General features: G+C 35.2%; 4 protein-coding genes across 5 annotated transcripts in view; 2 read left to right on the top strand and 2 right to left on the bottom strand.

The window, feature by feature from the left end:
• Positions 1-9,293, bottom strand: part of LOC144436117 (5'-AMP-activated protein kinase catalytic subunit alpha-2-like) — a 22,772-nt gene extending 13,479 nt beyond the window's left edge. Inside the window, exons 1-6 of the mRNA XM_078124808.1 lie at positions 8,996-9,293; positions 6,217-6,358; positions 4,384-4,477; positions 3,879-4,023; positions 3,399-3,486; positions 1,017-1,086 (exon numbers count right to left, since the gene is read on the bottom strand). Coding sequence (XP_077980934.1) covers positions 1,017-1,086; positions 3,399-3,486; positions 3,879-4,023; positions 4,384-4,477; positions 6,217-6,358; positions 8,996-9,218 — 762 coding nt within the window. The 5' untranslated portion in view covers positions 9,219-9,293. The remainder of the gene's footprint in view (positions 1-1,016; positions 1,087-3,398; positions 3,487-3,878; positions 4,024-4,383; positions 4,478-6,216; positions 6,359-8,995) is intronic.
• Positions 9,294-9,386: 93 nt separating this feature from the next.
• Positions 9,387-15,321, top strand: LOC144436723 (armadillo repeat-containing protein 7-like). The gene is made up of 8 exons (XM_078125577.1): positions 9,387-9,445; positions 10,151-10,323; positions 11,478-11,576; positions 12,202-12,270; positions 12,452-12,518; positions 13,530-13,600; positions 14,382-14,473; positions 15,091-15,321. The coding sequence occupies exons 2-8, from the start codon at positions 10,248-10,250 to the stop codon at positions 15,169-15,171; spliced, it is 555 nt and encodes a 184-aa protein (XP_077981703.1). The 5' UTR covers positions 9,387-9,445; positions 10,151-10,247; the 3' UTR covers positions 15,172-15,321.
• Positions 15,322-15,991: 670 nt separating this feature from the next.
• Positions 15,992-19,105, bottom strand: LOC144436237 (large ribosomal subunit protein eL37A-like). The gene is made up of 4 exons (XM_078124977.1): positions 19,011-19,105; positions 17,739-17,871; positions 17,263-17,347; positions 15,992-16,145 (listed from the first exon to the last, which is right to left on the bottom strand). The coding sequence occupies exons 1-4, from the start codon at positions 19,011-19,013 to the stop codon at positions 16,064-16,066; spliced, it is 303 nt and encodes a 100-aa protein (XP_077981103.1). The 5' UTR covers positions 19,014-19,105; the 3' UTR covers positions 15,992-16,063.
• Positions 19,106-19,132: 27 nt separating this feature from the next.
• Positions 19,133-25,172, top strand: LOC144436236 (F-box only protein 4-like). Of its 2 annotated transcripts, XM_078124975.1 has the most exons (8): positions 19,133-19,392; positions 20,989-21,121; positions 21,593-21,804; positions 22,460-22,668; positions 22,881-22,959; positions 23,445-23,608; positions 24,437-24,606; positions 25,063-25,172. In XM_078124975.1, exons 1-8 carry the CDS (start codon positions 19,292-19,294, stop codon positions 25,141-25,143), a joined length of 1,149 nt encoding a protein of 382 aa, XP_077981101.1. In that variant the 5' UTR covers positions 19,133-19,291; the 3' UTR covers positions 25,144-25,172. The 2 variants fall into 2 exon arrangements, with proteins under 2 accessions (XP_077981101.1, XP_077981102.1); XM_078124976.1 differs by lacking the exon at positions 19,133-19,392 and having other exon boundaries at positions 21,000-21,121; positions 23,445-23,614; positions 24,449-24,606.
• Positions 25,173-25,743: the final 571 nt, after the last annotated feature.

Genomic DNA, 25,743 nt, shown 5'->3' with positions numbered 1-25,743 from the left:
TAAATGTCAAACTATGAGAACAAAGTTTTGTGTTATGTATTGTGAATTGTACCTACATTGTAAATCTTGTGTGTACCAGCCAGCAGCAGGGAATTATTTTGCATTACCGTGAATGTAAATATAAACAGTTTAAAAGGTGATACGACCTCCTCATGTGTCACAGATAACCATTGTTATGACCTCCTCACATGTCACAGATAACCATTGTTAGGACCTCCTCACATGTCACAGATAACCATTGTTAGGACCTCCTCACATGTCACAGATTACCATTGTTAGGATCTCCTCATATGTGACAGATAACCATTGTTAGGACCTCCTTATATGTAACAGATTACCATTGTTAGGACCTCTTCATATATCAGATTCATAAACCTGTACATTATGCCAATGCCAACCACAAACAGTGATAGGAAATTCACTGTGTTGTCGAGGACTACCATAGGATAATAAGGTGAAGGATCACTATAAAGTCTGACAGGCTGATTTTCTGACAACCATCATGATATCATCATTTTACACAGTGTAAGCTAAAATTTGGAGGTAAGATTCGGAGGGCAGTTTTGGGGGAGGGAAGTGGGGCAGTTGACTAGAGTAATTCCCCTTGGGCCAATTGTCAGTTGTCCTGATACCAACCGTGTTGAGAAAACCAATACAGGTAAATAGTCTGAACTGCCCAATAGCTTTATTAGTTATAGTATTCAATTTGAACTTTTGTTCCAAACACAACTAGAAAATTTACCTGAAATTTTCGACTGTACACTTCAGTCTTTGTCAACAGATTGAATACTATGGTTTACCAACACAGATGAATTTCCATTTGAAGCTTTATTAGTTTTCTCAAAGTAGTTGGTGTCAAGCCCTTGGAGAATTACCCTGGACAACTGCCCAACTTTCTTCCTCAAAACTAGTTTGAACTGTCCAATGGCCCAATTATGTTTTGCAGTGTTATTTCAAATAGCACTGAAGTGAACTTTGAATAGAATTTTCTTTGTGAAGAACAAATGCAGACTTACTGTACCACATAGCAATGCATACAAGATGACACCACAACTCCATACATCTACCTCTGGACCAGCATATAACCTGTGTTAATAATAGATATAAATAGAAATCAGCTGTTTGCTATAGAACATTATACCATACACAAGCCAAGTTATTGTCTTTGAACAGAAAATATGGATGTCATACTCTTCTGGTGGTTCTACATTACAACAACAAGTGTCTATGTCAATGGTTCTGCAGGGCTCAAAATATGAGTCAAAACGTTCCAAATCACCATTACGATATTTTATTATTTTCCATAAATTATGCTTGCACTTAGAGGTATAATGAGAGTATTCCTCATATTTTCTTCAATCAGTCCGAAAATACTTGTTATCTAAAAATAATTCACTATTCGACTAGCTCCTCAGGTCCCTCATATTTTCCTTGGCTGAATGAAGAAAAGGATTCAGGAATAACATCTAATTATCCCTTTCATTGCAATTATGCACCATAGCAGCATGGGTCACTTTGCTCAAAACTAGAAAAACAGGAAAATGTCTTAGGTTGACCTTGTGGAGTTCCATCTTCCACAGGAATAAAACTTGTGTTTCTGCAACTAATATTAGCATATCGGAAATAGTAAACATATCATAAATACTGCTAATTCATATGTTAATGTGCTCTACTTGAATTGTATGGTGACTCAAGGTTAACAGCGGTCACAACTTGAAATCAGTGGCAGCTTCCACAAGTCACATACTGCACATATCAGTCTAAGCATAGCAGACATTCCTAGGACTATGGATTCTATTGTCCATAGTCTAAGTCACACAGATGGCCGTATCCTTGTTTACAAAGCAGCTGCAACATTAAAATTACTGATTAAAGACTCACAAAAATAATTCAGTTGTCTTGCAAATACATTAAAGGATTCTATCATGAATAAAATACTAAATTTTCACATGGAAGTTATTTTCATTGTTGTAGGTTTCCACTAAACTAAAATCCCTTGAAAATACTGTATACTCATAGATGCCATGCATATATATCCAAAATCAGTGAAAGTTACGTCCACGGAAAACAGTCAAATTGCCGTTTCAGAGAAAGTTAAATCCATTGAAAAATGTAGTATTTGACAGTATGTCAATTGGATCATACCGGTCATTTGGAAAGTAAATACAAGAATCCGTAACAATTGTAAATCTATTTTTGTCCAACTGTATTTCCTGCATTTCAGTTTTTGTACTCCTTTTATATAGACTTTCAGAGAACCCACAAATAAAAACAAATTAGTAAAAAAAAAAAAAAAATTAAAAAAATTAAAAAAATCTATTTTTTGTGAAAGTTTTCTATATGCATACTGACATTGGACCAGCCCATATGCATGTCTAACCTAACAATGTCGTTATGATATGTGATATGGTATTTATGTATGTTGGGATATGTGGTGAAAATGATATGATATACAACATGATATATGATATAATATGACAGATATATATGATTTGGTATATATGATCTGAAATGATGAGATGTGTCATATGATATACAATATATGATATGATTTGGTATATGATGTGAAATGATGAGATGTGTCATATGATATACAATATATGATATGATTTGGTATATATGATGTGAAATGATGACATGTGTCATATGATGTACACTATATGATATGATTTGGTATGATATGATGTGAAATGATGACATGTGTCATATGATATACAATATATGATATGATTTGGTATATATGATCTGAAATGATGAGATATGTCATATGATATACAATATATGATATGATTTGGTATGATATGATGCGAAATGACATATAAGCTATAAGAGGTATTATATTAAACAAAACGGTCTGTCACCATAACAGCTCTGCCAAGATAGTGTTGATAACAATGCACCTGCTGATATAACATTGCCTTGCTTGTACTCTATATGAATTACAATGTAAATTCAGTGTCCAGGAATGAAGTCATTAGTTCTGGCCACAAATATATGAAAAAATTTACCAAAATAGACAATAACAGATATCACAAATATAAGTAGACTTAACCTGAGGGACATGTTATACACTAAATATTCAAACAAACCTAATTTACTCTTTCAAGCTCTTACTTGGTTAACGTCACATCTTTTCTTGAACTTAGCAGTGAGATGTACATTTGTGCAAATTAATTCAAATGATAATGATATAGGTCCTCTTACTTATAAGTTATAACATAATTCTAACATCACTTCATTCCCTGACAGACATCTGAGGAAGTTTAGATGTTACAAAACCAGAAAGTAAGTTGTAAACCTCAAAAAGCTTCCTGTGTTTTTATGAAACAGTTAACCTCAAGAGTGTTACCAAACCATTTGACTAACACAGACATGTAATTCTATTTAACAGAACTTACTTTCCAGATATGACCTCAGGAGCTGCATAATTGGGAGAACCACAACTAGTTCTTAGAAATTCTCCATCAGTCATCATGTTTGACAAGCCTTCAAGATGAAGCAACACAATTAACATGGTATTAGTAATTTGAAGCACATTTCAATTTTTCATTACCTAAAGTAGAAGTTTACCACCTAGGCCAGAAGTCATTTGATTTCTTGGTCAACAGTATGACTTCCTCTCCATGCAGTACACGAAGCAGTTGATACATGTCTAATACAACAACTTGAGGAGTTTACATTATTGAAAAAAATAAAAAAACAGCAGAACTATTTGAACCTACTGAAAATATCATCTACATGGCATGAACTGTGTAACCAGATTTTATTAGTTGTCGCACTGTTCATTTTTTAAAAAAAACAATGGAAGAAAGCACTATTTCCTTTTACAATGACAACAAATCTAACAGAAAACTGATAAAAACACAAATATGACTTACCAAAATCAGCAATCTTTACATGCATATTTTGATCAAGAAGTAAGTTTTCGGGTTTCAAATCTCTATGTACTATCATGTGTCTGTGACAGTAGTCAACTCCTGAGATTATTTGCTGGAAGAATCGACGTGCTTCATGTTCCTTCAGCTGCAGAAGATCAAATAGGTTTAACTAGAGTTACTAAAATATTTCAATGCAGTCTAAGAGAGGCCCAGTTCAGATAAGATTTAAAATTCAGGTGTGAAAACAGTTCTCTGTTAGAACTATGGAGGAAGTTGGTCCGATCCCATCTAACACTTATGGCTTCACTGATAATAGAACGCTAATGCTAGTACCTGGGACTGAATCATGGGCCTTTAACAATGTAGTCTCTTTACAGTTTAAAGTAAGCATCACAGTACTGTAACACAATCGATGATTTAACTTGCCATCTTTGACAACATAGCTCTGCAGCACATTAACTAAGGCTACTAACAGTACATGTATAACAACACATGCAATACTGACCTTGCCATGCTTAACAATGTAGTCAAACAACTCCCCACCAGACACATATTCCATTACCATGAAGATATCAGTAGGAGTACTAATTACTTGGTACCTGAAATAGTCATTTTGGTGACAGAGAGAGTATAAAGGTAAAGTAGTTCGTAACACAGGAAGACTGGTACATGTATCTACTGTAGCATTCAGGAAATCATTTGTATTACAATCTTTCTATTGTAGTTGTGTAAGACAGTGTACAAGTACATGTAAACTGGTAGTCTCAGTTACCCAGACTCTCACTGCTGGGGGCTCTACTACAAGACCACCCTGACAAGAGTCTGGGGAAATGTAATCCAAAATCGCCCGCACTAGAAGTACGTCATGCAGCAGATTTCTTCAAAGTCATGATAAATTGGATTCGAGGCCGTTCTTTGTAAAGATGTATCATAATTTGCTTGAGACATGCAAACCTGTCTCAAAGTAACGTTTCAACTTGGATTTTTCAGTATGCAACATTGGACATGAAGTATTTCCCCAGACTGCACTGCTCTGGGAGACAGATGCAGCATGGGTGATTTGGGATTATGTTTCCCAAGACTCTTGTTTGGGTGGTCTCATCATAGACCCCCAGTGGTGAGAGTCTGGGTAACCAAGACTAGTGAACTGGCTCACCTAAATTCAATAAAATAGACAATATACCAAAGATTTAAATGTTCTGAATCATTTACAGCCCTTCTGATTACCGCAAGAGCTCATGGATTGAACAAATAATATAAGAATCCCTACAGGAATGGGTAGGTTGATGATTACAATTTAAAAACCTAGTATTGGATTTTCTGAATTGTGCATTACTTTACTAGTTCAGGCTATGATGGTGACAAAGATGATAACACTGTATCAGTGATGTTGCAGACAAGGAAAATGTTCAATCACTAGTGACTGCCATCCATATATTTTCAAATGCCATGTAAACAGACCTGAAAGTGCACTCTCATTTTTTGAAAGTCAGCAATAGGTAGCAGCAATATTGATGTACTGACGTTACATCACAATAAGTGACTTAAATTATATTTGCAGCAGTATTCAAAACATCATCAGACAAGCATGACTCAAAAACCAATTGTGAATACTATATACAACAGCCATTTGTGTGGTTGTTTTCAAACAACTTTGTTACAAATGCAAATGTATTTATTTCATTTTCATTGTGCGATTCTGAATAATGATTAGCACCTTGCTAAGTCACAACCTTTGATAGGTCACGATTGTTCAGACATTCTAAAGACCCCATGACCCATGATGGTAGGGTCAACTGTATCAATAGAAAGGAGGCAAATTTATTGTCGCATGTATTATGTAGAAATCATTCTTTTGAAACGCTGTCTTACAACTTGAATATATGTACAAATGATGAAGTTTAGACTCAATGATTTTATTTAAAACAACTTTTAACGTATTTTGCTAAAAGTGAAGAATTTGCAAGGAAAAAATTGACAGCTTAGCTACCTTTGCTATCACAAGGGACATTTGCCTGTAAACAAGTAAATTAATCAAAGTGTTACTAAGAAGAGAAGTGATTACTAGAATACATAATCATCAGCTTCAACAATTCTGGCCCATATTCTATGCCTGTTCAGACTGGTACCATAGTTCTTTCCATTTACTGGAGAGGTTGAACTCCAAACTGATACTTCCCTTTCTATTCAGTGATATCACCATTCACCACATCTTTTACATGTATGCTATCTCACTGAAATATTTGTAAATTAGGTCACACATTTAAAGGTGTCACCTAATTGGAACAAAAAATACATATGTGTATGTGTACATGTATGTGTATGTGTATGTACTTACAGTTTAATAATATGGGGATGTCTGAATAACTTCAAATTTTGTATCTCTCTTCTTATTTTTCCAACAACATCTAAACTTTTAATCTTCTGTCGATTCAGGATCTTAACAGCAACTTTGTGTCCAGTTATTTGATGCTCTCCAACTATTAGAATGATACAATATTAATTATTAGATAAGATCTATTCCAAAGCTACTGTACATTTTGATTACATTTAAACCTTTTCATATCTATAAAAATCCATATTACTCAATGTGTAAGGTTGTAACATTGTGAATTAAACTTACTTTACACCTTACATGTAGTTATGATGTTTTGTAAAGTCCCCCTTTCACATGTTGTGATTTGGCAATACATGATCATGTAGTAATAGTATGTAGAATTTTTACTGTTGAACACAAATGACATTTACTGGTCTGTCAACAACATTCATCATGATACCTGTGTGGGCATCATCACAAAAAATGATGACTGAAAAAATGTACGCATGTGCATATAATACTGTTAGCACATCTTACATTTCGGTATTACAGTATTCCAGGTACACATAATATTAATATCTTGCTTTCCAAATGATGTGCATTTATCAACAATTTAATATCTTCTCATTTTCGAGCACCTAAATATGGGCTAAAATTTGGTCCATTTTTCATGGCCTTTTTGGAATGGTCCCCTTTTTGATGAGCAGGGGGCCCTCATGGGCCCCCATTTTACAAGTCCAGATCAAACACCACTTCAAAATCAGAAAGGTCTGATGGACTGACCTGTATGATAAGGTCACATTCGTGCAATGTATGTACATAGTTAAAATGTCAAGAATCAATTATATTCAAGTGAAATAACACTCAAAATCTCATTACTTATTCACAAGCCAGAAGCCATATTTTGGTAGTGAATGTTACATATGCTTTACTGGCCTGCAGTTCAAGAAATTGGGACATAGGTATTGGAGAGAGTCACTGTCCAGCATCTCTGATTGGAGATAGTCATTTGAAGATGATATAGTTTGGCAGCTTTATTGACAATTTGACAATTATGCCAACATGTACATGTAAGATTTTTGTACACCAAAGTTTGACTCAAAGAAAGTGAGTCACTTTTAATACTACCCAAATTACCTGTCCTGACTCCATAGTCAAATTAGTCCGAGGAGGCTCTGACTTGAGTACAGAGTCAGGTCGATATGACTCTGTTCTCAGTCAGAGATTCAAGTGCTCTCAAACTTGTAATCAAACACTTTCAAAGTCAGTACAAATTTTCTCCACATAAACTTTACACAGTTGTTAGTACTTTTTTGTAAATCAGCTTTCTTCTCTCCCAACCTTCAAAGGTAACTTGTCAACTGTGATTTTCAATCAATTTTTCAAACTGCACAGCTTAAGAAAGGCAATTTTTTATTCTCTCAAACTAGACTTCGGGATCATGAATGATAATGAGATGTTGCATCATCATTCACTACTTAGTATGTGTAATTTGAACAATGTGTGTCTTCTAAACACATACATGACCTTATCGTATGGGTCTGTGTGGGCTTGTCAGTGAATGAGGGCCCACTATCTCATTATTTATTTGAATGTATTGTTCGCAAGTTTGAGAGCACTTGGATGTCTGACTGAGAACGGAGTCATACCAACCCAATACATCTGACTCCATACTCAAGTCAGAGCCTCCTCGGACTATTATAGTCAAGTCAGAGTGGCCTTAATCATGAGTCAATTTAGTCTAGTTCCTATATTATGCATTATGATCATCTCCACTCACACATAGGGAAAGTCATTACTCTAGCACAAAAATTGGTGCTACCCCCACTGGGCAAAGGGTAAACAACACATCAGTAGTAATCCATCACAAATTGACAGGCAGTTGTAATTGCTTAGTTCCTTTTAGACAATTGCTTATTAACCAAACTCCACCTCTCACGTCTGAAACTAAAATCAAGTTGGGACATGATAAGGTCAACATGTTTATATGAGCACCGTTGGGGTACCACTGATTTTTGTGCTAGAATAATGACTTTCCCTATACGTGTGAGTGGAGATGACCATAGTAATCATAACGCATCATAATAGGAACTAGACTAGAGTCAATCATGGCTGTACTAGTACTACATCACACATTTAATCATGTATGTTATCTCTAGTTGTTCATTTCTACATTTGGACAAAGTAAACACTGCAATATGGTTCAAAGGCAATTATTTGTGATCATGAACATCACGACACATTGAAATTATTGAGGAATGTTTTACTAAATCTGACCATGGAGGTATTAGGGGAGATATGTACCAGTACCGCCATGATCTGACCATGCTCTTGCCACCACAGTCATTTGATAAATACAGGTATTTTGGGGAAATTTCCATAAGCAGTAAGTCTATAACCTTGATTAATATTATTTTTGAATCATACAATCAGGAATATTTGCGTAAATATAGTGAAATTAGACACGAACAGATGTTATTAATATTTATGATATAATGTAATAATATAATTATTATTTGTAAAGTTGTGACATCGATCGACTAGGTGTCACTTTTTCCTGATTGATAGTAGTCGTATAAATATAACTAAGGTGAACTGGATCATGTTACTGGTAACATTACACCGCACACGTACATGAACATCAAATAACATGATATTATGGTGATGGACATGGCGATACGATATTAAACCGTAACGTAACATTACTAGCAAGTTGAACCACTTCGATAACATAAAATTACGGTAAATCACGATGCAATTAACCGAATTTTACATGATATTTCACAACACGCGTACTTACTTTTCACCTTTCCAAAAGTACCGACCCCAAGAGTCTCACCGAGCAGGTAGTGCCCGATCTTTACCCTCGGTGGTTCTGTGTTCGCCATTTTCCTAGCAGGGAAATGATAATCCGTGTCCTCTTGTAGATTCACATTCGGAAACCTTCGGAGACTCTCGGGAAAATGACTTGGGTGAAGGTCCTCTTTACTTTTAGAACTCGGAGCACTTTCTGACTTGTACATTAAGACTTGTTTGTCACTCCTAACTCGAAGATTGACAAAAAACGCCAAAGGCACTCAAGGAAAAAAGTGCTCTCGTAACTATAAGTTTTTTTTCGATCGAAGTTGTCAATAATCTTCTCTAGTCGATCACCAGATGGCGCTGTAACAATTTGACCTTACAAAAATGTCAACAAGGCCAGCTGTTGATGTAAGTGCATGCACCCACGATGCAGTATTCTGAGGCGAAGGTGAGAATTTTTTAAAAGAGAGCAAAGTTGGGGGGATTTTATTTTTCCCGAAGTGCGTTTCTTTATGCTAAGGGGCTCAGAAAATCATTTTTACGAATACTGTATGCACTCTAAAAATAGAGTTATAAGAATGGTACACATTGGAGCAAGGCGGATGGAAAATAAAATGTTAGGAGCTTCACACATCTTGCACATGGGCTAGAAAGTAATAATAAATAAAGTGGAATACCATTCCAGGAAAGAGAGACGTTTTCATAAACTACATGCATATGGTTCTGGAGAGTCATTTCATGATTTTACACAATCACAATTTTAGAGAAACTTCAAGTTGATCTTGTGCCTTTTTAGGGTATCTTTGCTGTGGGCCTTTGCATCATGGGAGTCAGCGGCAGAAATGATGTAGTCATGCTTGCACAATGAATATTCATGACTGAGCCTTAGTGATTATTCCCTTCTGAATCAGTGTAAACTCATGAATATTCCATTGTGTTAAACTGCCTGTGTTTTATATATCTATATTTGCAATTCATTTGATCTACCATTTCTTATGCATATCTTTGTGCATTATTTCATCATTTAACCCACAGTGTAATTGATGAACCAAACAAAGCTATTAATAATACATTGTGTCTTTGTATTTACTATACCATGCTTTCCATAGCATGAGATATAAGGTAATAAAGTATAACACTTATTAACCAACAGGTAACATACTGAGACACAGTTAGCCCAGTAATACAAGTACCAATAGCTTTAATTGTACAATGGACTCCTAGCCTGTATAAAAGGGCACATTATTATCATGAACAGAATACATAATGATCTATTTAAGTTCCTCCAACAACTGATCTCTGAATTCCAAAAAAGCAGCAGTGAAGGTGAGTAACCGAGTTCTGAGTTTCAAAAGAAAAATACTCTTGCACTTTGTTGTCATGATCTTAGAACCATTCATCGTAAATAGATCTAGTCAAGATCCATGGTCAAATGGTTAAAGTACACTGTAGCTGACTTAGATCTGCAAGTTGCCAGTTTGAGCTTTACAGCTACTATTGGTTCCTGAGTGGCAATCCCTAGACAAGATTTGAATCAGTGCGCTAACCAACTCAGCTACTATATAAGGGGACCTGGTAGGATATAGGTTGCTATGTGAATGCTTTAATCCCATGCACTTACAGAAGCTGCAATGATGGATTGTATAATATGCTAAACATTTACAAATAGGACAGAATATAGTGAGGGGGATTTGAGACAAAATAAATCATAACTTGTGAGAATGAATGTTCATGGACTTTGCAGGTTCATGGTAAAAAATGTAATGAAATTGAATCCCAACTTTTTGGTGATGTCTTGTCTCGTCTGCATCATAAGAGGTGTACCACAATGGCTATTATCATGTGTCTTGGGAAAGTCACATGAAATGAACTTGAGAGAAACAGCTGGGATCTTGATGTTGGTATCCCGATGTAGATTGAGCTTCCTTTGGTGAATATAAATATCTTCCTTCAACCTGTATCTATACAGTCCATCTTCTTTATCCAACATTTTTGTGAGTCTTCACTCTTCAGATCATACTTGTATTGTGACCATCAGGTATTCTCCTATTGCTGACTAAGGCTAGCGCCCTCTACCAGTTTAAAGCAACTAACCAGTGGCCTAGCAGTCTTGCCAATATAGTGAAAGTTACAGTTCTCAACTTAATATGGTACTAACCCCACACTGTTCTTCCATAACATGTTGCTGTTGTTGTTGTTGTTGTTGTTGTTGTTGTTGTTGTTGTTGTTGTTGTTCCATAAGAAGATAATAACTGTTTCTCTCGCGACATGTCTCTTCCAAGCCACATGACAAGATCCCATGTTGTACTACACTCCTGAAGATGATTAGCTTTCAACGTTTTTTTTTTACTCTGTGTTTAGAAATTTTCATTAGTAAATCATAGTTTGTTCACCAAGTATATCACATATTATTATTATAGCAAGCATATTATAATAGATGTCATATTTTAGGTAAAATTTATAAATATTTTACTTATCAGAGTCCAAAGAACAAGTGCTTGCAAACCTGTCTAACTTTGCTTATGATCCAGTCAATTATGAATACCTCAGGAAACTCAACATCATTGATCTCTTCCTAGGTAAGTAATGTTTTGATTGAACTGTGATTTGGCTTAGCACACATTTGAAAGTTTCTTTAGATGTTACTACACTATAGATTTCATTGAAATTTGAAAATACAAACAAATATGGTAATGAGGTCAAATTGTCTTATACAGAACCTTGTATATCATTATCAAATTTTATGAAGTTTGATATATTGTACATTGTTCTGTATATCACAAATAATTTGTCAATATGGACCTATTAATTCTGTATATCTCTAAACATTTATTTCAAGTTAACAGTGATAAAGATGAATTTCAGTTAAACTACAGTCCACCTACCACACTCCACCCAACTCATCACACTCCACCCCATCCCCACAACCACCCCACTCACCACACCCCACCCCATCCCCACACTCCACCCCACCCCATCCCCACAACCACCCCACCCCATCCCCCACACTCCACCCCATCCCCACAACAACCAAATGAGGGAGGAATGGGTTCTCTCACCTCATTCTGTGCATAGACATTTCCACAACAAACCATGTTTTTTATAGAAATTAGAATGAAATGCTCATCACAAAAGTACAGACATAAATATGGCATGACTATAGAGGTAAAAATTAACTGTATTCATTCATCTATAACTTCCCAGATATGCTTGAAGAGGAATCAGAAAAAATGGTGGAATTAGCATTGGGAGGGCTCAGTAATATTGCACAAGGTAAGCCACACAAAAAAGCACTAAGTAAATACATAAGATTCAAAAAATTACACATCAAATTGCGATTTTTGCCAATTGCTAATATGCAATCTAAGTGTACGAATTGATGATGATTATATAAATCAACATGAATAACCCATTATACCCATCCATTTACATTAAATTAAATTATTTTTTTCAGATGAACAAAGCAAAGAGTACATCCTTCGTAATGATGGAATTTCAATGATTTTGACCAAGCTATCAAGGTAAGTGTTCTGTGGAATGACAATTTAATTCCCATGCAGATGAGAAATGGGTATTTATTTTGGATTTTGGATTATTTAACTACATTACTCTGTTTGTCTGTGTGAAAATAACAATATAGATCAAGTCCATGTACATTGACATATATTGAAGCTAACCTTTTCACACTTCTGGTTACTCAACACCGAGTAGTAAATTTGGATCATTCTGTCAGATCCAGTTAGACACTGAAGGACGAGTGATTTGTTTGAAACATGTCTGTTTCGCGATCAAAAGTGGAAGAAGAGAACTTGTATATGAATCCCAGTGCTTCCATGATGAGTATTCATAGTATCATAAGTCCATGTTTGTAACTCAATGGATTGTAAAAAATTGTAAAATGATGTAAAATAGAGTTTGTTATTTTACATGCAGCAATGATTAGCAAATTAAACTTGGTAAATACTAGGGAACTGGCAAACCCGCCATGTTGAATATTGCATCATGGGAAATGTGATAATAAATCCTAATCAATTAGCATTGTAAACAATGTTGATACATTGTGTGTAACCACAAATAATCAATTCATAGTTACCCTGACCATTGTGGGAGGTTAATTTTTTCAGTAGCTCCAGATTAGGTACTACGATAACCACAGATAATTCCATAGTCCTTTGCGTCTGAGCATGCTCAGTCTGGATTGCAAGTTCCTTATTGGTATAACACTATGGCACATGCAATAGGCTTAGACGTCTTCATGCATAATTATTCAAAAGTGATGTACAAGATGACATAAAAACCAAAACTAGCAAGTAGGACTATAAAAATCACAGCATAACTGTCCCTAAAGTAAGCACCAATTTCAAAACAGAAACAATATTGTAAAGTTTTGACAGCATGGAAGTCACAGCCATCATCAAATAATATCAATACTATTTAGGGAGGCTTTATTTGCTATCAATTTTCCAGTCTAATATCTTCTGCAGACTGTCCAACATAAACTGATATTGTTGCATCATTTTCTTTTTCACAAGCACAAATGAAGAAATTGTTATAGCTGTCATTTCCTGTTTGATTTTCTTGGTAAACAAGGAATCAAAAAGTGGTAAGTGTAGACAAGTAATTTATAATGACCCTGTAATAACCCACATCAATGTTTTCAAGTTAGCACAACTCAGTAGAGGTTAAATTTAAATAATAACACATGCCAGAAAGGGCAATATCACAATTTATTGTCTGCACAATGGTTGGCACTCGTTATCAAAATTTTGAAGATGCAAAAGCCGAAGGTGAGGGCTTCATCAAAATTTTGGTAAAGCGTGCCAACCCAAGGGCAGGCATTAAATTGTGATATTGCCAAAGTGAATGTGTTAACACCCTTTCATGCTGTACTTCCAAATTGCACCTGGAGATAACCATTGAATGCAGACATGACATTATTTGTAGGAGCTCGAGTGACCCTACAACTAAATTGTAATTATACTTATTCGACATCTGCAAGAAATAAGCTTTTGTGTCTCACTGTAGTGACTTTTTCATCTCAAGCGCACAACACTAAAAGACAACATTGTTGTGATGTGCAGATTGCATGCACATTGGTCGAAATAACTAGAGGGCACACACTGGCAACATCACTTTGCAGAAAATAGTCTATTTATGTGATTTGATTCTGACCAGCGACAGCTTGTGTAAGGATGTTGAGGTGTAATAAATACTTGATAAAGTAAAGTGTCTGTGATGTAATGTATGAGTGTAATCCTGGAATCAGAATGTGTTTCCTTTATTAAATCTATCATTATCCTCATTTGTTCTCTTAGAGAACTCCTCATTATATTCTTCTATTCTCAAATGTATCATTTTTCGTATATTTTTCTGTTGTCTGTTAGATGCTACAAGCACATCAGTTGTCCAGCGTATGCAGCAATTACTCCAGTCATCGAATACCAGAATCAGCAATTTAGCAGCAATCTTTCTCCAGGTATGATTGTGTTTGGAAACTTGTCATTTTAAAATGAATAATAATCTATTGATATGTTTTAACATAATATTGTACACTACATTATATCATCAACCCATTGGCATTTTGTTATACCAATGACATCATTACAGTGTGTCCAAAGTGTTAAACTTGAAAATGAAGTCCGAGGTTTGGAGATTTCTATACCCCATTGTCACTTTACATGGAAGTCAGTGTTGGAGAGTTGTGTAACATTTATCACTATGAAAGTCTGGGGCTCAGAGATTTGTAGAAACGTCCTCATCATATCAAAGTCCAGCTTTCTACATATAATTCCTCACCAAATGACAAAAATCAGGCTTGGAGATATCTAGCCAACAAGGCCAGACTCAAAGCTCTCTTGAACATTCAAACACATGAAAGTTTGGGCTTGGACATTTCTAGTTCAATTCTTTACAAATATGTGAAGGTCTGGGGACCTTAGGAATCATGATCGCATTCACATTAATAACTATTGATCTTCATTGACAAAGTTATTACATAGCTGATTCTCAAGTTTTTGACCAAAAGTATTGTTGACCTGGTAGAGATAAGTTATTATATATCTTTGTAATTCAGAAATATTTTGTTATTTGCAGGATTGCTGTTGTGCACAAGACATAGAAGTCAGTGAAGCTATATGTATGCCAACAGATATTCCTTTGCCACCAGACCAGTAACTTTGTTACTTGGCACTAAGTCTTCAATCAGATTAACTTTTAATAATGAAATATTTCCTCACGAAATATAAAGACAATGAATTGCAGTGAAAATTTCAGACATATGTAATTCTTTTTCTTAAATAAAGGTCTTCTTGTGACCACAGTTTATGTAACCATTTATTCTTGTGAGCTATTGCTGAAAATATTTGATGTACCACACTTCTATGGATATACTAAACTAGAGGGTGAAAAGTATGCATTGACATCTTTGTTTTTGAGTAAACTTTCGAACATCGTCGTAAGCGGGGTTGGGGTTCAAATGAAAGTCTAGAGAGCACATGGAGTACTTTTATGTTTATTCTTCATACTCTATATTGTAAATGCATTTTGTCCAAATATTTAGAGATTACTCTAGTTTTCATCTCCTAATCAGATACAGAGTGAATGTCTCCTTAGTTTTGAATATTGTTGACAATTCGATAGTATTCTTGAAGTGAAACTTAAAATAAGTTTATGATAAATATGCATCATTGACACTCAAAAAATGAACACCCTTTGTTTGACCAAAATGGCATTCCTGGAATGTCACAGTTGATTTTAGGTGCACAGTTGATTTTAGGTGAAAATCACAAGAAATATCATTCTCGCAAAACCAGAGCTATTATTTCTTAGGGACAGACTCGTTAAGAACGGTACCGTAAAACGGTTGTGGTTTGCGACGATGAAGAAATATATACAAATGATATATTCCAATCCAAATTTCATAGTAGAGATCATACCATCTTACCTGATTCATACCAATTTAAACACAAAAAAAAAACAATGACAAATGTTGTGTGTCTGTAATAATAAACGTACGCTTTTTATTTACTTGTGTAATTGCAACGTATTTGACAACTACATTTCAGATCTAAGACTTGGCAACTGCTGTTGATGCTGCTGCAGCACCTCTCTTTCTTGGTGTTGGTGTAGTTCCTTCACGGAAACCATTCCTGTAAGACAAAGATACATAATATTAGATCAAATTTATCATGAATCATATTATTGCATTCATTTTTGCCTGAAGGGTAATCAATAGTGCATTATATATTTGATTTGGAAAGTCATAAAATCGAAGGCTAGACGACCTCTCTGACCCAATCTACACACATTTCTACTCTCTCTACCTTCATCATCAGTTTTTCTCTAGCTAAATGCAACTGTAACAATATCAAGATATATAATTTCCTTTTTCACCACAAACCATTCCAGTCCATTGCTGTGTACAACCTGGCAATATTGACAGGATGCCAGCAAAATATTTGGATTCACTGACAATAATGTTAGACTCTGGGAGTGTAAATTTTCCTCTACAAATAATTTATCAAGATTTTAAGCTGAATTGTTAACAGGACAACAAGAATTTCCTAATTTGACACTTGTAAATTTGTTTCCTTTTTCATTGTGAAACGAAGTCAAACATAATAGTTGCAACAGTGCAGAGAGATCATAATACTTTCATGCACAGAACACAGCCCTCTGCACACATCACCCTTTGAGGGCTATACTAAAAGAAAATATATATACATTTTTGATCACAACTAATCTTACTTTTGACCCACTTAGCAATCATTTTATTTACAAATTTCTCAAAATAACCCTTCAGGTTAAAATAATACCTCCATCAAATATCACTTCTCATTAAAACACACGTGTGCCCTCAAGCTCCAACGATAGCCAAATTTTGTTCTTCACGGTCAAAATTATTTTTTTAAAAACCTGGCATTTCTTGTGAGTCACCACATAGTAAGAGACTAGGGAACATCAAATTTTGGTGTGTCACTAGATATTGTGTGTCGGTGGCGTGTCAGATTAGCTTAGAGGGCACACTGACACACAGTTTTTGCACACCCAGTCTGAAAGATACAACATGTCACACCACCCCTTCAGGCCAGCAGTCATATTTGACAAGCCTGATAGGGTTGAACAACATGATGTATCTTAGTCTTACACACATCTTGATGGACACTTTACTATATCTACAGTACTGTCAAACTTAGAAGTCCAGTAGAGCTGAAAGCAGCTGTATTGCCAGTGTGTTGGGGCTACAGGCCTTATTGAAATACTTACCTAAATCTCCTTTGTACAACTTTCAAATGACGCATACGTCCAGTTCCAGTTGTCTTCCTCCTCATAGCTTTTTTACTCCAGTTGTCTGAAAATACATACATATGGTAATATGTGGTCATACAACAATTTTTAGCTCCAAACCTTTTGGTAAAATAAAATTAGGAGGAAACTATAAACGCTGGATAAATACTACACATGAAACTGGAATACTTTACAGAGAGAACAAAATCCAAAATATCATGTGAATTACTGCAGGACAATTTGACATGATTTATCAAGGCAGTATACCCCCCCCCCCCCCCCCCCCCAGAAAAACCCCACATATAACTCTAGTTTGGTTATCAATCAACTACTGCATCTATTACTCGGCACATATATAGATATTAACTGTACTTTTTATATTGAGTAAAAGGAAGCCAAAAATCCTTCAGATTTCGAATAACTACTTTAAATGCTGAATAACAACACACACTTACAATGTCTGATTCTGGAACTAGGATATCCACACGAACCACATCGTTTCTTTTGAATGTGATATTTACGACCACATCGGCGGCACTCTGTATGTGTCTTATTGTGCCTCTTGCCAAAACTTGATGTTCCCTTCGTCTGTAAAGACAAATAAAATAAATTGTGTCACTTCAGTGGAAGGGGGTTCAAATACCAGGTACAATTCATTTTGCAATGTGTAATGTTAATATTTGACGATCTAAGAGGCGACTTGAATCATTAGCCACAGTCAATATATTGCAATTAGTTATAGTCAACTAAATATTTATAAAACATTCATTTGATAAACTGTTAAACATTTTTAAATTTTAGTTTATCAACATGACAATAATAAATTAATACAAAATACAGTGTCAGAGCATATAACTTAACTTACAGTAGGCACAAAACTTAAGTATTACACTTAAACATCACAAAACTGCTCGAAAGACCTATGTTGCCCCCCTCCCCTCCCTCGTTTTGACAGCTCAGGCGTAAAATTGAATGGCAGTCATCTTTTTAAAATGTCATTCGGGTCTGATAGAGATACAAGGTAAATATAACCTTGTGGAGGGTCTATGATATAACCCATTCTTGTATGGGACACTTGATTGTAATGTGTGTCATCGCAGATAAAAATTGCTTCCGGGTCAAATATGAGCTGGACTTGGAGACACCACAGAGTCTTGTACAACATGCGGTTGTGTGTTTGATAACTTGAGGTATATTCTATTTATTCAACATGATATAAACTTCATTGTGTTCTCAAGTTTTCCCAATCGTTGCATCCCTCAAATGTGGTTAACCGGTTGGCGGTATGTACACTTTGAATACACTTTGGCAAGCTTCAAGTTCGAAGGTGTGATGATAGTGATACGCCGTTAACAACATTTGACGTCGCGTTTAGACTACTTCTAATAACTCAATAATAGAATACCATATTATACTATACTGGAATAAACATCAGTGCATGCCACTAACGGCATTTCATGATTTCAACAACCTGAACTAACTTGATTACTAATATTACGATTGTCACGAGCCAACATGCACCTATGTTCGATTACTGGATACCCATAGTAGCAACCCATCACATTTCGATAAAATTTTACAGGTATGATCATCCAAATAGCCACTAAAAAGTGGAGACATTGAAAGTTTATATTATTGTTATTGAAATGGCTATTGATTTGTTTCCTTTAAAACATCGATGCGGCTAGATGTTGCCGATTCAAGATTATGTTATTTTCCACACTCACCATCTTGGCTCTGAGAGCAACAGAAAAGGTCGTAGCCTCGATATGGTTTCCAGACGTCGAGGAAGACGAGATTTTGCGAGAGTCTCGAAATCCCACGACCCTTGACCCAAAACAATATGGTGCCATGACATCATCGTCTATTTACGGAAACTCCACGTTGGAAGTTACCGCGTTGCACTGAATGTGTCATTCTTGGGTGTCGATATAATAAGCGGACTGCGAGTGCACCAATATAGTTTAATCACTGTTTCGACATCGGTAACCGGTAAACGTTTGTCAACATGTTTGGGAACGAAATGAATGTGAACGATATAAAGTTGGTGATTGAGAAAAGACAGTCTCTAGAAACAGGAATGGATTTGTCTGGTGTTTTCAATTCATCGTATAGTTTTGATTTGATTTATTACTCTAGGTCAATGCATCCATAAATGGATTTTCATGCATTGAATATAAAAATACAAAACATACGTTAAAATACAAAGACACATAATTTAAAAATATGGGAGAGTAACAAAATTTACAGGGCAGAGTACAAAGATAAAATAAAAGTTATAAAAAGTAAAACACGAGAGATGCTAGAATTATGAAGTTAAAAACGGTTTAAGACATTAAAAACTAAGTGTTTACTAAGTAGTCGTATTTGCGGAAATACATGAGCGGTATTTGAAAGAACGACTGTGTGCCTTTGGAATGTGGTATTTGGTCCGAGTATTGTATTGGTGTATTGTTGAGTTTTTGGTGACAAGATCAGATAAATAGAGTGGTACTTTTTTGCTTATACATTTACTGACAATATTTTTGAAGTGTTGATCGTGTCTTTCCTGAATAGTTGGCCAATTTAGAGAATTTCTGGCAAGTGTTACATGGTCTGATTTTTTAAGGCCACATTGAATTCGTACAGCAAAATTTATGATACCTTGAAGACTACTTTTCAAAGTGAGATTACAATTAGAAAAGACTGTGTCACAGTAGTCTAAAAGGGAGAAGACAGTAGCAGCTATTACATTCTTTCTGACTTTTTCCGGTATACAACGCCTAACACGTGCCAGTCTTGTTAGACGGAAACCACATGCCCTACGGAGATAAGACACATGGTTTGACCAACTGAGTTCAGGGTCCAGTTTCAAGCCTAAGCAGGTAGCAGACTTAGTAGCTTTGATAGTAATATCTTGAAAGGACAGAGAATTAATGTGATTTGGTATTTTCTTTAGTTGTTGACGTGTACCGAAGAACATATACTGATATTTAGAGATATTTGGTTTCAAAGTATTTGCATGGAACCATGTAGTTAAACGATTAATTTCGTATTTTAAGTCATTGTGAAGTACATCAATATCGGCAATGGTACTGTTTTTCAGAATATTGATGTCATCTGCAAAACCATAAATTGGAGTGTTTGAGTGAAGCCAAGTAGGAAGGTCATTAATATATAGTGCAAATAATAAAGGTCCACAGACACTGCCTTGAGGTACTCCAGTTTTGACCTGAATACAATTTGAAGATATGTTGCCAACTTTTACACTTTGAGTTCTACCTGATAGGTAACTTCTGAACCACTGAACTGCAGATGGATGAAAGTTGTAACGTTGAAGTTTACTGAGAAGGATAGTGTGATTGACTGAATCAAACGCCTTTGAAAGGTCTAACATAAGAAGAGATGAAATTTTCCTATTGAACATGTTATCAAGTATATCATCACACATATGCTGTAATAATGTAGCTGTCGAATGTTTTGGACGGAAACCAGAAAAAGTTGGATGGAGGATATTATTTGAATCTAAGTAACTAATAAGTTGATTGCAGACTAAACGTTCAAGAACTTTTGAGAGAGTGGGGAGTAGAGAAATAGGGCGGTAATTGGAAACATCTTGTTTATCACGCTTGCCCTTTTTATAAATTGGAATAATTGTAGCTTTTTTCCAATCAGTTGGTACAATACCCTGAGAAATAGACTTGTTAAATATACATGTCAATGAAGGAACAATAGCTATATGCTAAAGTTGTATAACTCAATCCTAGAAGACAATACTATTACAAACATATCTCATGAACAGTATCAGGAATGCCGTAGTTGTCAACGTATCAAACAAGTCGGTTTTGAAGAACTTCCAGTAAGTATATTATTGTAATTCCAATCCATGGCAGTGCCAATGTATATGTGGTGGTCCTGGCTGTTTGCAAACGGTGTACAAGACTCGATTCTGATATCGTCCCTAACGAAGGAGAGTGACATTGTCAGAATCGACTCCCAACTTACTCCGTCTGCAAGCATGACTAGAATTGTGTATGTAGTGCGTGATCATTTAGTTTCAACATGTTGGTGGACAATAGATTGTTGTGATTGTTTCGACAGACCTTGGAGGAATTATACTGACGTCAATGACTACCTATTTTTGAGTTGTCACTTATATACACTTCGCTTAAACATGATAACTTCATATATATATACTAGTAAATAAGTAACACGAGGAAACCATTTTATAATGAGAACTAAATGTGGTGAATGTGACATCTAGTAATCAAGAAAGTGTTTTCATTGATTTGATATCATGAATTTATTTCTCTTCTTTCTTTCTTTATAGGTATACATACAGTTGTACATATTTTCTTTTTTGAGTGGATGGGACCTAGCAAGACTATCTGCTACATGTAAATATTGGAATATGTTAGCCAATGACAGTTTAGTGTGGAAATCACTTATTGAAAGAGACATGATAAAATGGAATAAAGTTGGACACAGATCAAATCCAATGACTTACATAGAAGTGGACTCGGACCTGACTTACAAAGATATGTAAGTCCATTTATTTGTTGTTAATACTTGACAACTATAGATAGATCCAAAGATTTGAAAGCTCTGTGATTGATTGATTGATTGATTGATTGATTGATTGATTGATTGATTGATTGATTGATTGATTGATTGGTGTAAGTGTAACCTAATGTAGCTGCTAGACCATCCAGCTTTCTTCTGATATTTGGCAACCTTGGGTGCTCATTGAGGGCATTTACACAGAGCTGTATACCAGAGGTACTGTCATCCTCGGCTTTTGTCCAGCCACCTTCCAAGCTTAGATCCAAAGTCATGTTACAAGAGTAGACTAAATGTAACCAGCCTATATATTATTTTGTACTCTCTTAGTAGTTATAGCTACCTTAGCTGTTCCTGATGTGTTGCGTAAATAAGTGTGTAAGAATTGATAAACTTAATTTATGGTTTTGGCAGTATGAGTATTTACGTTTATGTATGTAGATATAGAGTACTAGAATATCGGTTTCAGTTCTCCAAATAGCAATTAATTGATTATACTTCGACAGCAAGTAGAATGCTAGAGGTACTTTTAGTATGCAGCAATAATTACCCCCAATACAGATATATTCTCAGCCTACAGTTCTATGATGTCAACATATGTGCATAAATTTACACTTTTCATGTTTATTTTTAACAGATATCTCAGATGTTCTCCAGAAATAAAGAATGAATCTCCAAACTTTCAGTTAACAAATCTACTACGTGTTTTCATGCCAAAGAAAGCACCACGTCTGGTAATGTTTGGGCCTGGCTTAGAAACTAATGTTAGTGGTATTACAAGAGCCATAATGTTTGATGGTAATCCTGAATTCAAGATCACTGGTATGTTCCCAGGAGAAATTGATGGTGAGTACCTCACTTTCCATTAGAACTTCTTCAAATATCATTTAAAATGTGAAATTCATCTTCTTCTTTTTTGCTGTCTTTTATAATTATGTATAATTACTTCTGCTTGACAAATATCATTTTAAAATGTTTGTTTTTTTAAAAAGCAAAATGATTGTATTCAGTATTCATAATATATAATCATATAAACCTTGTTATTTTTGTATTTACAGGAGTTGGTTCTGGGTTTTCAGTGACACTTCAAGATAGCTGTAAAGTAATGAAGCTTATCACATTGTACTCGGCCTCAAAGTAAGTTTTGTTTTGCTGCATTTGTCCATCTGTCTTTCTATCTCTGTTGCTTTCTGTTTTCATTGTATGGTAGTCTGCAGCTATGCTCTCTCTCTCTCAATCTCTCTCTCTCTCAATTGATTATTTTTGACCAACATTTTCTCTGACAGGCTACTGTCTGTATCTGTACTGTATGTCTGTCTGACTCTCTTGTCTACTGTCTGTATACTTCTGTGACCATAACATATACATGATGTACATACCAGTCAATGCCCCTAAATCTTGATGTATTCATATACAATTAGTTAGGATGCAACTGCTACATTTGTACTGTGAGAAATGACTACAACAAAATTTTCACAAAGTTGGAGGGGGAGGGGGAGGGATTTAAGATAATAAGGAAATGCACTGACAAAGAGAGATATTGCATGTCAGTGAACCATACTTGCAGACAGAAATCCATGTTGTCTTATTCAGACTAATAATTTTATTTTTCTATCACTCAGAAGAGAAAGAGAAAATAGGAACCATGTGAACAGAGCTGAAAGGAACAAATTGCTAGTAGAAGCCAGTGACCAAGGAAAATATGAAGTTCAAGATTCTATACGAGAGCTTTGTAAAACTATTGATGGATTTATATATATTGTAGAGTCTACCAAAGATGGTAATTTGGGTGGTGAGTCTTATCTTCCTTGTTTCATTAGTAAAATGTACTTTAGGGCATCAGTTCACAAGTACTCATATGGACATAGCTTAATATGAACTTATTATGATAAAACTTGAATGGACTTTCAACACCAGAAACCATAATAATAAAATTTACATTTGACACCAGTTTGCAAGAAATCATTATAAAATATACTTACTGACACCAGTGAACAAGAACCAATCATGATAAAATGTAATATTGACACTGATTTGCAAGAACTTAATGTAGTACTAGTCTTTTGAGTATTGAAGGGTTTTTCTGTCTGAAAGGTCACCATATATTACATTCACATTTAAAAAATACATATAGAAATTGTTGTGGTTTGTCACTACCCAATCCATTTGTCACACACTTGTATATATATTATCTGCCCAAGTCTTGAATATATATTATCTGCTCAAAAGAAATGATTCAGTTTACAATTTGGTTTGTCTTACTGTACAATGAGTAACACTGAAGTAAAGCACTTTCTCTATGTGCTACACTCATTTATAGCATTCACATGAAGTGTAAAAATATACTCTTTCAATTGGTTTGTTTACAAGCCTAGAATGTGGCCTTTCTAATGTGGTCAAATAGCAAATGAAACAGTATATACTTTTACACTTGATATAGATGGTATAAACGATTGTGATACATACAGAAAACTTTACTTTGGTGTTATTGGTTGTATTAGCAAATGAAACAGTATACACTTTTACACTTGATATGGCTGCTATAAACGATTGTGGTACATACAGAAAATGCTTTACTTTGGTGTTATGGGTTGTAATTTACTTGAATTCTGTGTTATTGAAATAGGTACTGAAGAACTATTTGCAATGATGAATGAAGGAAACAACTCTCGTAGAGTTCCACTTTTAGTCTTATCATGTATCAAAGAAGCTACACATCAGAGAAGTCCTTGCATTGAAGTTGTACAAAAGCTGAAATTACAGGAACTGAATAGGCCATGGCTGGTAAGGTTGACTGTGAAAATCATTTTTATTTATAAGTACTTATTAAAAAACACAGCTGACATTGTTTTGAAGAAGTGAAACACATTTACATCATGTGATAATATTTGGGTGTAACTAACTTTGGTTTCAAATACTACTGACACTTTATTACCCAAGCAATTCTTTTTTCTTGACCTAAATAACACTTACAGTTATTAAAAGTAAATTATTTAGTCAATATTATTAGCTGGACAAACTTGTTCATATTTGTTTATATATGTAATGTATTTACACCTAATCAAAGTTCATACTTTATCTGTGTATAAATGCACTTTGTGTTTGTGTTGTGTTTGTGTTTGTGTTTGTGTTTGTTTGTTTGGGTGTGTTTGTGTTTGTCAGCGCATTATGAAATCTTGTAAGAGACTTGATGGTAATAGAAAATGTTGGTAATGGTTGTGTTCTTTTGCTATTTTACAGGTCCATGACACAGTTGTCAAAAATTTAGATGGTGTTGTACCTGCCTTGAACTGGCTTATTGAAGCAGCACAGAGAACATAGGAGGCATTGTACATGGCTTCAACTGGCTTTGAAGCAGCACAGAGAACCTAGAAGACATTGTACATGTACATGCCTTCAACTGGGTTTCAAGCTGCACAGAGAACTTAGAAGGCATTGTATGTGTCTTCAACTGGCTTATAGAAGCAGCACAGAGAACATAGGAGACATTGTACCTGTCTTCAACTGCCTTATAGAAGCAGCACAGAGAACATAGGAGACATTGTACCTGTCTTCAACTGCCTTTGAAGCAGCACAGAGAACATAGGAGACATTGTACCTGTCTTCAACTGCCTTTGAAGCAGCACAGAGAACATAGGAGACATTGTACCTGTCTTCAACTGCCTTTGAAGCAGCACAGAGAACATAGGAGACATTGTACCTGCCTTGAATTGGCTTATAGAAGCAGCACAGAGAACCTATAGAGAAGGCATTGCACCTGCCTTCAACTGGCTGGCTCAATCAAAACAGTACAAAGAACCTAGACCTAAGGCAGTGCTACATATATACTTTCAACTGGATTATTAAAACACCACATCAAACTTAGATGATGTTGAAATACTGCTTTCCACTGATTCATTGAAGCAGAGAACTTTGATAGCT

The sequence above is a fragment of the Glandiceps talaboti genome, chromosome 6 (assembly GCF_964340395.1).
Source record: "Glandiceps talaboti chromosome 6, keGlaTala1.1, whole genome shotgun sequence".
Taxonomy (NCBI): Eukaryota; Metazoa; Hemichordata; class Enteropneusta; family Spengelidae; genus Glandiceps; species Glandiceps talaboti.
Note: the sequence above shows the minus strand (reverse complement) of the source record. Positions and strands in the feature narration are given on the sequence as shown.